This window comes from Sycon ciliatum, chromosome 8 (genome assembly GCF_964019385.1).
Source record: "Sycon ciliatum chromosome 8, ocSycCili1.1, whole genome shotgun sequence".
Classification (NCBI taxonomy): Eukaryota; Metazoa; Porifera; class Calcarea; order Leucosolenida; family Sycettidae; genus Sycon; species Sycon ciliatum.
The window spans coordinates 22,375,255-22,388,368 of record NC_088650.1 but is presented as its reverse complement, the minus strand read 5'-3'; the positions used below and the strand labels follow the sequence as shown (position 1 = coordinate 22,388,368).

Below are 13,114 nucleotides of genomic sequence, written 5' to 3'. Positions count from 1 at the left end.
ATGCCGGTAGAAAAAGCCTTTCCTCTATAAAAGCTAATATCGAGCGCACTCATACCACAACACCAATGGAACAATATTTAGGGGTTTGAACGTCGTTTTCATGTGATTATCACCAGTGGTATGAGTGCGCTCACTATATTTGTTTCGATGTTAGGTTTCTTGTCTCCTCGCCGCCTTTTTATCTAGGAAAGCAAGACAGCTTTTCCGGCAACATCGTCGCACCCATTCTCTGACCTTGAGGTTCATTGTGAAAACGGTGGGAGTTTTATTCGGGGAAATACCGTACATGTAGTGGATCCAATTTATTTACATTATGTACAGTTGAGTCGCGCACCAAAGAATGTTGAGCCCAAGAACACCTAGCCTCAAGTGATAAGAACACCACAGCCCTAAAGTTAAGAACGGTGGTGTTGGTTTTCAGGCAGCATTTCGGATACATATGATCCAGTACAAACTGTTTCTAAGAATGTGCTATGAGAATGCAGCCACGTCTCTTAAAAAACACACACACACACACACAAAAACATCCCACGCTAACTACTCGGAAACAACGTTCTTCCACGCTTGGGCGCGCGACTACTGCAGTACTGGCCATGTAGTCTTCCCGATATATCCACCACAAATTTTGATATTTTCTTTCATTATTCCCTGGGGACGGACACCAAGGGCGCGTTTGACTGGTCTGATCCGGAACAGGATCGTTCAGAACTGGGGCGTTTGATTGGTCTGCACTGGTTTTGGAGTGTTCGGGAACATGTTTTGACCACTCCGACCCCCAAGGCTGGAGCAGTCAGAGCAAGTTGCAAAGCCCAATGAAAACCTGACAGGGCCACGCAAGGAGTTTAGTTTTTGTTTTGATTCGAAGCGATTCTGGCATGTGCCAGGGATTATGTAATGGACGTGGTGATGTACATGGAGCTATACGTGTTATTTGGCACATTGCACGGGGGTCTCCACTTCCATGAATGAATATTTGTTTGTCTTCGAAGCTTCTTCTCCGTTTGTATTCGCCTTCGTGTCTTGAGCAACGTAAACATCTTTAAACTTGTGTGGAATTTTTGAAGTTCGCCGCTATCGTGAGTTGTACAATATTTCTGGCAAAAATATTCGCTGTTCTGTTTGACTGGGAACTGTTGTTTTGACTGCTCCAGTGAATCTGATCTGAATCCGGAGTCACCAATCAAACATGCCCCAACTGTTCACTTGTCCGGTTATACTATGGAGTATCTCTCTGTCTCTCTCTTTCTCACACCGTGTGTTTGTGTCTGTGCTTGCATCTGTTTGTGTGCCACATTAGGCCAATCAAATCTAGCAAGTAGCCTCTCATCACATCAGCATACTCAGCCACAACTCAGCACAACGCTCACCTCTCCACAACACAACACTGCTATTCCCCTGCCAAAGGTCAGCTGTTACAGTTTTTAACTCTACATTGATTTGTCATTTGACACAAATTTCAATACACACGTACATTATAGATTCTGCAGCACTAAAACAACAGCAGCAGCAGTAGTAGTGACTAAAAAAACTTAGACAAGGTAAAGGCGTAGACCAGTTAAAAATATGTACAGTTGTAAAGAATTTTAAAAAAACTACGAGAAAGGAGAGTAAGAAAGTCAACATCAGATCAAGGAATCACTGGGTGATAGCAAGGTTGGTAAATCTCTTTAAAAACTATTATCAATCTCACACCAAAAAATGCCAACAGCAGTGAAAGGAACATATGATTATTTGTACAGCTGAAAGTCACGCCAATGGTCTATTGCTGTTCTATGCCATTTCTGTAGGCTACAAACATCGAACACTTAGCTCCAGGAGCCGCAATATCAAGCCAGGCGGCGGTGGCAGCAGCAGCAGCACCACCACCGGCGTCATCAATAACAGAGGATGTTTACGAATCTGATGATGAAAGCTGGCAGTGAGTACAGCAAACGTTCCACTAGCTCAAAAGCAAAACGCATTGATTAATAATTAACTGAAAATTTTTCCTTACTCAACTAGCATGTATATTGTGCATGTGTGTACCTGACATGACATTGAACATAAACATAACCTTGCGTGTCTGAGTGCATGCTTGCCTGTCTGTATGCGTGTGTGTATGTGTGTATGCGTGTGTGTATGTGTGTGTGCGTGTATATGTGTGTATGTGCATGCAAGATATTATTTCCAAAGTAGTTAAACATGAAACCCTACTGTGCATAATAAAACATGCCTGGCTAGGCTAGCAATTAGCCTACATGGCTTCATACAATTTTTCTTACATGGAACGGATTTTTATATGTTTATGAATGGCGATCTCTGCTTTCACCTGCTTTTCTTGCTTTCTCGCTTAGTGCATCTTGCTGACATCACGTTTTCTATTGTTTGAGCATAAAAAGAACATCAACCAATGACATAAACATCTTGACACAGTAGTGTGTGTGGCGCGGTGTTTACTCGTGTCATACTAAGTCTTAAATGCCCCGCACTAATAGGGGATTCACACACACAGCTAAAACCATGGTTGTGGGAAAGTTGTTATGGAAACCATGGTACTGGGGGAAAGGAAGAACCTCTCGGGGAAAATCGGCAAAGCCGTTTGTCAAGGGAAAAATCCGATGGCTATGAGACGCGCATGCGTAGATCCTGTCTTTGGCGAGAACTCTGAACCCTAGTTGTACGAGTGCATCGCAGCCTGCATTATCGGACAGTGCCCATTGGAAAATCGTGTATGACGAATGGAAAACATAGTACAGAATGTACTAAAAAATGCAGTACAGATATATTTTGAAATTTCCCTGCCACAAATCCATGGGCAAACATGCGGCCAGGGGAAAACTGACCACTCCGTTGACCAAAGGTCTGAACTTTTACCTTGTCCCGTGACCTCAGGTTTCCCCGTGAGTGTGAATCTCCTATAAGTCTTAGAATTGGGTAATGTGCTGCTGCACGCCAGTGCAGTGAAATCTCATCATGAGGTCACTTTCACACATACACCATGCAACCCATCGGCGCAATTCACACATACACCATGCAACTCCCAGCGCATTTCACACATACACCATGCAACCCACTGCGCAGTTCTCCAGCGGCCAGCCCGGTACTAGACTGGCATAGACGACTTGCCTACATGTGGCAGTCTGTAAGAAGAGAACACTACCAAGTCAACTTCACAATAAACTAACCTCTTGCCATAGATAGCATGAATCAGCAGAAGCGCACATCCGCCCGCTATCGAGAGTCCGCCAACCGTCAAGTACGCGATGCCCAGAAACGAATTTTTCCCACCAATCCATCGTGTGGTGCTCAGCACAAACGTTTTGTGACCGCGTCGGATAGGGTAATCTGATTGCAGAGCATGGTTAAGAAACTCATGTGTGACACCTTACATACAGTGTGATTGCCTTGACGGATCAATCAGATGAGGTTCAATACAAGTAGACATTTCACATTGAACACATAAGCCACCTTGTACCTTGCAACTCGACTCCTGCTGCACACACCACACATTGACAGTGTTTTAGTTTATGATACACTCCATGAGAATGGTCACAGTAACATAACATACTTTTCTCTTTACATCGGATATAACGTACTATATTTTCACGACCCCACCTATTCTCACCCAGTCATTTGACCTCGGATACAAGGTACTGATTCTTAACGTCTGTTGGGGGTACAATATACTGAAATTTCACTGTACTGCAAATCACCTACAATTGTACATGTAGACATGCATGCTGCCATCACGACACACCCACACATACAGAGCGTAAGGAGGAGGATACTGTACTCGATTGACATAGTGTAGTTTCCAGTGGTTAGGCCGTCGGTGATGCGCGCATAGAGCTTTCTAAACTTGGGCAGTGCCGCTGTGCGCATCCACACAGCCAGGTCTTCATTCAGCATCATGCCAGGCAAAGAAGACACGTTCTCTTGCCAGTACACTGGCTGAGCACTACCGGCAAAGCTGGTTGGATTGCCAAACTTGTAATTGGTATCTTCGGTCCACGCAATACCGTCACGACGCCAATCTATTGGGGATGTATCGTTACCACTCCTGAACAGCGTATACGAATCTAACATGCACACATACACACAACGCGCACAGAGAGAGAGAGAGAGAGAGAGAGAGAGAGAGAGAGATAGAGAAGAAAAGAGTGCAGCGGAGATTGGATATAAACTTACACTCTTTCACGAGATAAAAAAGTCACCAAATTCCATCGGCCACCACACCCGATCTTCTGACAGGACTTGTCACGACACTTGGGCAACAGAAATTAATCGTAACACTCAATCTGCCGTTATATGAAAGGTCATTATATCCGATCTCCGCAGTGCCAGAAACTACACCAGTGTATAGGAGTAGTCTGCCATCCCTACATGATTGCAGCATTGTTTCTATTGCATATTCACCGGCATCTTGAACCACACTCTATGCTAGCAACACCACTAAGTGGCAGCAACGATGACACAGCGCATACTAGTAGACAGCTTACCATTGAAGCGACTGTTGGCTATCATTCCGCATGGCATAATAGGTAGACTATCACTACTCTGAAAAGCATTCGGAATGCAGCCGGATGTCTGAGCTGTTTCGCCTTGGAGTTGTTCTTGATTGACACTTTTCAGATAGCGTCGATGATTCTGATAGAACTCCGTCAGGCGATAGTACACATACACTGTACCGGGCCAGTCCTCGCTTAGCGTAAAGTCTACATTGCATACACACGCATCACGCATAACCTGCTCAGTGCGGTTCTCTCTCAACAGGCTGCATGATTGGTTAGCAGGCGTTGTGCAGCTCGTGTAGTCTAGCGACATCTCCTTGATCTACACATGGAGAAGAGAGAGAGAGAGAGAGAGAGAGAGAGAGAGAGAGAGAGAGAGAGAGAGAGAGAGAGAGAGAGAGATATCGAACAATGCATGTACAGCACCCAGTTCACAGTGCGTACATGGACACAATACAACACGTCACCCGCCATGCACACAAACCGAAGCATTCGAGTACACGCACGCACGCACATACACACACACGCATGCATACCACACACTCATACTTTTGCCCATTGCTGAAGCGATGATAGCAAACAAACTATGTTAGACATAGCAACTTGTGCTGGGAACACACTATTCAACAGCTTGCAAGGCTGATGAATTGACCGCCACTAAATTTTAGCCTGGTCTACGCCACACGGCTGGTTGAAGTGGCTTTTTCCGGCCAGTGAATCCCTATTTTCTTCTTTTTTACACATACCACACCACATACTCCGGCATGCACTGGCTGTTGGTAACCACCCAGGAGAATGAAAGAAGAGCTAGGAGAACCACACACATGCACGTGCACACACACACACCTCAGACCTGCCCATCGCGGAAGCGATGATAGCGAACAGCTATGTTAGACATAGCAACTTGTGCTGGGATTACACCATTCAACAGCTTGCAAGGCTGATTAATTGACCGACACTATTTTTAGCCTGGTATCCACCACACAGCTGATTGAAGTGACTTTTTCTGGCCAGTGAATCCCTATTTTTCATTTTTTCCATTTTTTCTTCTTCTTTTTTCTACACACACACACCACACCACATACTCCGGCATACACTGGCTGTTGGTAACCACCCAGGAGAATGAAAGAAAAGTCAGGAAGAGTCCAAGAAAGAGAAGAAAGACGTGTGCGACCATAATCGTCGGGAATTGAACCCGCAACCTCCACATACCACTGCACCATATGGGACACACACACACACACACACACACACACACACACACACACACACACACACACACACACACACACACCTACAATTATTTAGCTCTCAAGAGCAGTGCTGTAATCTGCAACTGGCATAGGTACTACACGTACATAATGCCACTTCAAGAGGTGAGAGGAATACCTTACAGGCATTTCAGATTCCTCAATTAAACAATAGAATAGTGTACATTGCATGCATGCAGTATGAAGCGATCAGGTGACATCGAAAATCCAGTCACATAATCATTACAGTGTCAAACCGAATACTGACCTTGTTAGATTCCAGCAGCAGCACTACACCAATAGGGATAAATATAATCCCAAATACGAAGAAAATGGGGACCACACAGTTCGCTGTAAAAATGGGTTTCCATGCTGGCAAAGTCTGCTGTTTTATTCTCGACCCTGAAATCACACCAGACACAAAACTTGATCCACGGGCCAGGGTGAGAACACCAAGCCATCTAGCCGAGGGAATTTACCTCCAGGCCTATTGGCGTGTGCAGGACTACCCTCAGTCATCGTAGCATCAAACTACTTCCCTCTCACAACTCAAAATTGAATAGCAAACCAGTCCTTTGATTCCTAGGGCTGCATTCTTGTTGATTGAAAACAACCTGAGCAGTGAGCTAACTGCTTGCTTCCACAGCGCTCAACGAACATCACTGTCACCGGATATGCATGATTGATGGAATAGCGTATCGCGTACCCGCGTCGGATTTCGATTTTCACAGAAAAAGAGTGGGTACGTCGGCGCGAATTATCCCCAACTGTGACAAATCTCAAGAAAATCGAGGTGTTACGATTTTGGCATGCATGCTACCATGGCTACAGCGCGACGCTACAAACAGTAGACCCGCGCGAAATTCAAACACTCCAATAAAAATTTAATGATAAATCCAGAACGGCAGAAGGAAGATAGAAGCAATGCTCATCGTGTCTGTTGTTGTGGAAGGACCTAAAAGAAGTCGTGTTGTTCGCAAGACATGGCATCTTCTAATCCTTGGACTGAAAATCACCTGGCTTGTGTATCTCTAGGAAATCTAGATGATGTCTTGAGGGTAGCCGCTCAACATGGCCACACATTGCAAGTAAGAATTCTGAACTGTGCTTACACACCTGTATTGGAGTTTCGAATGCCATTTGAAATTTGAGTTATTGTTGAAAGGAACGTGTACATGTGCTGCAGGAAGACTACTAGTATTGCTACTGGGTGTTATTGCGTTTGGAGACATGGGTATATACATGTATAATAAAATCGTTGAAGTATTGTTGAGAAAGTGGAGCTGTTTTCAACCCCTATTCAGCTACCGTATTATCTCTATTATAAGCACAGTCTCCAATAATAGAACACCTTGGGGTGGCATTCAAAAAATAAAGTGCTCAGTCTCCATTACAAGCACACTGTGTAAATTCATTATCTGTACCGGCAAAAAAACCCTGAAATGTGTGTGTCTGACATGAATTTGGCCATGGCAACATGCCTCTGAAATGAGGTTGAAAAAATAATGGAACAGTCTCCAATAAAGGAACGTCTCCATTAATAGCACGGGGCGGAGGTACATTGAAAAAATAAAGGACCGTGCTTATAATAGAGATAATACGGTATGTTCTTTTTTAGTTAGATGTGTGTGTGTGTGTGTGTGTGTGTGTGTGTGTGTGTGTGTGTGTGTGTATGTATGTGCACATGTGTGTGTATGTGCACGTGTGTGTGTGTATGTGCACATGTGTGTGTATGTGCACATGTGTGTGTATGTGCACGTGTGTTTGTGTATGTGTATGTGTGTGCACATGTATGTGCACATGTGTGTGTGCTTCAAAGACCCCAAAGGCCCCAGCTTCAAGCAGTCATTCACTACGATTGATCTCCTTACTTTGTGAATTGACGGATCTTCACCGGCAGCTAGACACTGTATCCAGTCAGTTGAACATTCTATCAGAGCGCCAAGCCACAGTGGATTTGACTGATAACAGTAAAGCAGGTTAGGCTCCACTATAGTCCATTGCACATGGTGCAACAGCAGCTTGGCTTGTTCTTCTACATTCCCAATGAACCGGGTGACCTGTGTTGGATGCAAAACTGAGTTTTGTTTTCAACAAGAGCTGGGAATTCAAATATCGACTGTATGTTTGCTGCTGGCCTTGGATTTTATGTCATCAATCACCATGTTTTATAGGCCAGTCCTGGCCGTGCCGTATTGGTGTAACTGTTGTACTGTTGTATGGTACTCTGTGTGTGTGTGTGTGTGTGTGTGTGTGTGTCTCTCTCTCTCTCTCTCTCTCTCTCTCTCTCTCTCTCTCTCTCTCTCTCTCTCTCTCTCTCATCTACTTCTTTGTGCATTCTATCTTGCAGAGAACTGGCTTCATGATGTGAAGGGGCTCAGTGATCACTTGTGTAAAGTACTGAACGAGAAGCAACACCTGATCTCGCTGCTCTCAGAGCCACTAGCCGGCCAGCACATTGCAATAGATGCCAAATATCACCGGTTAGGCCCATCATGCTATCACTGCACTGCTTGCACCGTATTCTTGCGCATGTAAATCAAATCACCCAATGGGACGTACGTATGCATCCATTTCCCGCCGTTAGGTTTTGCGGGGCAAGTCCACTACAACCGTACACACCTTGATACCAGCTCGGCATAAAAGGTCATGATCTGAACGTTGTGGGGTCATACTCATAAGTGTACTAGAATGGGGTGTACCTACCACGTATGGGGTAACTTGCCCCGCAAAAAGGTGACGGCCATGTTTAAGTATGTCATTCTGAGAGTCAACCGAGAATTTCCTCCAGAGATGCAAGTTTTGTTCTGCGGACAGTCTTCGTCAAATCGCTTTATTCTTTGGCGAGACCATGTAGGATCATTGCAGACCTTCTGCTTTCCTTCTGATGGTTGTGGCTCAACTTTTTGCTTTTGCATGGTGTGAGACTGAGAGTGAGAGGATATTTTTTCCAATGTTGTCTTTGTTTCGGGCATGTGTACATACCGGTACATGTATGTGTTGTTTCCCTACGTAGAGCTGTGGCTGGCATGTACCCAGCGCTGGTGAAGTGTCTCAGTGCTGTGCCCAGTCATCTTGCCGCATTGCAATGGGCTGCTGACAACCTATGCTGCAGGGAAGGCGTGTTAATCCCGTCGATCACCAGCTCATCTAACATTGGCAAGCATGGAGTAAGTGATACTGCACGTGTACAACCTTCTAGACTTCTTCTACGGGAAGTCTTAGCCCACCATTGACCTGTGCCATACATGACTTGCACTGCTTGGGTCCCGGAAAACACACCCTGGGCTGTTTCTTGCACGTGCTATGCCTTGCACATGTTCAAAGTAACGATTTTCAGTTTTTCACCCACCTGTTCTTTGTTTCTGTGTCCCAGTTCCCAGACCTGTCTAAAACAACTGAAGCCTTCACGTCGCTGCAATCACACTTCAGAAAGCTTCAGGAAAACCGCCGTGCCCTCGGCAAGATTCTCAAGTCCAGCGATTCACCCTTTGATGGAGCTGCTGACCTGTCACTGATTTGACCACTCTCCATGGCTGTACTACAGTATATCTGTGTGTGTGAGAGAGAGAGAGAGAGAGAGAGAGAGAGAGAGAGAGAGAGAGAGAGAGAGAGAGAGAGAGAGAGAGAGAGAGAGAGAGAGAGAGAGAGAGAGAGAGAGAGTACATGTACACTGTGCTATTGTCTCTCTCTCTACCACTACCAGGTGTCTGATGTGGATTAGTTACTCTCTGCCATGCATGCTACTACCTTTGGGCTATTGAAGTTGTTCTTACTACTGCAGACGACTCTGCACAAAGCACCTAGATGGGAATGTACACTCAGCAATGTCTCGATATCAATCAGCCTATGCACAATGACCTCCGACAGCACAGCAAGGCGCCCGTATGTTCCGTTACTGACTGTGAACTACCAGCAGCTGTAGTCCTATCAACAGTCTACAAGCACTAGTATTGTGCACACCATGTCAGCATGATCAGCGCTGGACACAACTATACCAACCAGAGCTTCTGCGCTGCAAGTATACCATACAGACAACTGCTCCGCCCCGCACATCCAGTACTCCACGTATACTGGTGGATGCTGTCGCAGCAGCAGCAGGATTCCTGCGCTGGATACAGCACCGCCAGTCAGAGCTTCTGCGCAGCAAGTAGCTACAGCAGCCTGCAGACCACTGCTGCGCCCCGTGCATCCAGTACTGCACGTACGCTGGTGGCTGTTGCAGCAGCAGCGGCAAGATTGAGAGAGCAAGGCCAGCAATGCCAAGATAGGCTTTCCAGCTCTACTATGGATCTTTGCTCTGCTGTTCATCAGGTACTGTATAACTCGTGCTGTTCTGTTGTTCATCAGTAACTGTTCATCAGGTACTGTTCATGAGGCACTGTACTGTTGCTCATCAGGCACTGTACTGTCATCAGTCAACTGCTGATGTTGACTGAGATGACATAATCACATTGTCATCGATGCCCCGCACTCTACTTTACAGTGTATGTGTTGCTGTGTGCGCACGTCTGAAACCTGACCATGCCAACAAACAGTACATGTCATGTACCTAGTGGAGTGCAGTTGATGCATACCCAAGCAAGCAGGTTCCTTCACTTCTCAGTCAGTGGCTTGTTACTGTTGTACTGATGTTTGTGATCACCGTGCCTTTTATTGAGCAAGCGTTTCGATAGCCGCTATCCAGTACATGTGCTAGAATACTGGCCGGTATCAGTACTGCCATGAGCATTGGCTGCCACACGCATGCACGGTCATGTGCTTCTGACCCAGTGCTTCGAAGTTTGTAGTCGCGTGTCTGAGCGCTTCTTAGCGACTGTCATCATTTATATGGCAGTTTTTTAAAGTTTTTTTTACAATCTTGATACAGTTTACATCATCACGTGCCGTTCCCACGAGGGCAGAGTACAACTCCCTTTGCCTGCTGCGTACATAAGCGGGCTCCACTGTAGCTTGCATTCCATTGCTCCTGCTGCTGCTACTGTGTTCGGCCACTGGCGTGCAAGGCAGGCAGTCACTGTATCAAGGCTGTTTGACACGAGGGCTCATTGAGCTCCGCTAACTGCTGTACAGTTGCTCAGTTCAGCCAATCATCCTCTCAGCCAATAATACAATACAGATCAGAGACGTGGATAATTATTTCAATGCTCTTGGCTGCTTCCAATGTTTCTGTGTTATGTTGGGTGTTTAGCTCTAGTGCACTGTTTACTTGTAAGTTTTCCCTTGGAGGTGAGTGTGTGAAACTCCAGGTGTCCGCTTAGCTAGGGGTCGCCTCAAAAGTTTTTTGTCATCCCTGAAACGAACATCATTCGCTTGGGGGGTGGGGGGGGGGGGGGGGATGCGAGCCAAAATCACAAGTCGATCGACACTGTACATATGTCATATTACCCTTCACAGGGGGCAGATGTAAATGGAGTTGGATCCCGGGAGGGATACCTTGATTCCGCCAATCCCTTTTCTGCACCATGTCCTCATCCACTTACTGCGGTATGGTGAATCCACCCTGAGTTTGGGGATTTCAGGGGGTGTCACCTGTTGGGCAGTTCATCTTTCCAATATTCCTTTTGAATTTCTCTCCCCTCTCCCGGGAAGATCCGCTCAACCACTTGAATTTTGGCGGTGAGCAAGTACGTCTGTGTGTGTGTGTGTGTGTGTGTGTGTGTGTGTGTGTGTGTGTGTGTGTGTGTGTGTGTGTGTGTGTGTATGATGTGGGTCTTTAGTGGCTGTGATGTATAGTACTTTAGTAGAGCATTTGCTGTTGTCTGGCTTGTATTGCTGATTTGCTGTAAATGTCGCCATGTTAGCACATTCCTACCTCCCTCTATACCAGGCCTACAAATAATTATAGGGGTATGATCCCATGCGGCTCATATGATTTGGTCGCAAGGCCGAGGCCCTGCCAAGGAGTACAGTACTAAAACCGTTTTTTTAGTACTCCCTGGATTACAGTAGAGTCGCGCCCCCAAGAACGTTGTTTCCAAGGGGCCGGGGTTAGCCTGGGACGTTCTTATTTTGTTGGGCAATCTGGCTGCGTTCTTATAGCACATTCTTAGAAACAATCCGTACTGGATCTTATGTATCCCACAAGATGCCAGAAAACCAACACCGCCGTTCTTAGCTTTAGGCTATGGTGTTCTTAGAATTTCAGGCTGGACGTTCTTGGGCTCCACGTTCTTCAGCGCGCGACTCTACTGTACAGTTTTTGTAGACTGAGGTCCGTGAGGAAGTCGTATGCATACACACAGGAGTATATCCCCCCGGCCCCCGGGTCACAGTTTACTCTTGATACACACATACGTGCACACATACCACACACCACTAACACACGCACACACAGACACACACACACACCTCACACACACACACACACACACACACTTGCACGGTGCTTGTACTTGTTGCTCACTGCCAAAACTGGTCACGTGGGTCTCCCCGGGAGAGAGACTCAAAAGGAATCTTGGAAAGATGACTCAATTGGCTATTGAACCGCTCAACGGCCGACACCCGGACCCCCTGAATTGAAATCCCCAAAACTCTGGGTGGACTTGAAAATGATCCCACTTATTGGCTCACCACATGTGTGCACACCTCAGTCAGTGCCCTTGTATTTTCCTGTTTTTGTTTTGTTTTGGTGTTTTTCCGTTTTTTTTCACACATACAATAATTTATTATTGTTTTCATTTTTTGGTGTTGTGTTCTAATCATTCGCCATGCCACTGTCAATTGTATTATTCTGTTTGCCCGTAAAAGAGGCCTTTACCTCAGTAAGTGGGTGAGGGCAAGGTGCAGAAAATGGATTGACGGCATCAGGGTATCCGTCCCGCTGCCCGGGATCCAACTGCGCGCACACGCGCACAGTCAGTGACACACACACACACACCTCAGACCTCATACCTGCCCATCGCGGAAGCGATGATAGCGAACAGCTATAATTATATTGTTAGACATAGCAACTCAACTACATGACTTGTACATTGGAAAGGCTTCCTGTCTGAAGCCTTTCCATACTGGTACTCGATGTTCCAGTTTTGTGACACGAGAATGGCACGAGAATTAGTGTACCGCTGAGTGTACCGCTATACACGTGGTCGACACTTAGTCGACACGTTGTTGATACTTTTTTGACACGTGACCCCGTCAACGGTCTGCTTTGTGCCAATGCCACTCGGTAAACGCCGATGTCGCGTACGACAAAGACGACTATCCCGTCTACGCGAAATAGTTGAGAATTGTATGACGTGGACCTGACGGCAAGGACAACTGCGAGGAGGCCCCTTTCGGTACCCCTGACGGGAAGGAGAACTGCAGAAGTCGACGAAGTCGAACGAGGAAGCCCCTTTTCCGTCCCATACTGCAAAGTGCCATTGATGGATA

General features: G+C 46.2%; 3 protein-coding genes across 3 annotated transcripts in view; 2 read left to right on the top strand and 1 right to left on the bottom strand.

The window, feature by feature from the left end:
* Positions 1-2,414, top strand: part of LOC135822349 (probable helicase with zinc finger domain) — a 29,312-nt gene extending 26,898 nt beyond the window's left edge. The window contains exons 25-26 of the mRNA XM_065335093.1: positions 1,298-1,404; positions 1,788-2,414. Coding sequence (XP_065191165.1) covers positions 1,298-1,404; positions 1,788-1,922 — 242 coding nt within the window. The 3' untranslated portion in view covers positions 1,923-2,414. The remainder of the gene's footprint in view (positions 1-1,297; positions 1,405-1,787) is intronic.
* Positions 1,413-6,407, bottom strand: LOC135822350 (cell cycle control protein 50A-like). The gene is made up of 6 exons (XM_065335094.1): positions 6,220-6,407; positions 6,009-6,142; positions 4,479-4,812; positions 3,768-4,058; positions 3,165-3,324; positions 1,413-2,357 (listed from the first exon to the last, which is right to left on the bottom strand). Exons 1-6 carry the CDS (start codon positions 6,257-6,259, stop codon positions 2,330-2,332), a joined length of 987 nt encoding a protein of 328 aa, XP_065191166.1. The 5' UTR covers positions 6,260-6,407; the 3' UTR covers positions 1,413-2,329.
* Positions 6,408-6,649: 242 nt separating this feature from the next.
* LOC135822348 (uncharacterized) lies at positions 6,650-11,039 on the top strand. The gene is made up of 5 exons (XM_065335092.1): positions 6,650-6,828; positions 7,560-7,719; positions 8,091-8,223; positions 8,757-8,910; positions 9,117-11,039. Exons 1-5 carry the CDS (start codon positions 6,724-6,726, stop codon positions 9,261-9,263), a joined length of 699 nt encoding a protein of 232 aa, XP_065191164.1. The 5' UTR covers positions 6,650-6,723; the 3' UTR covers positions 9,264-11,039.
* Positions 11,040-13,114: the final 2,075 nt, after the last annotated feature.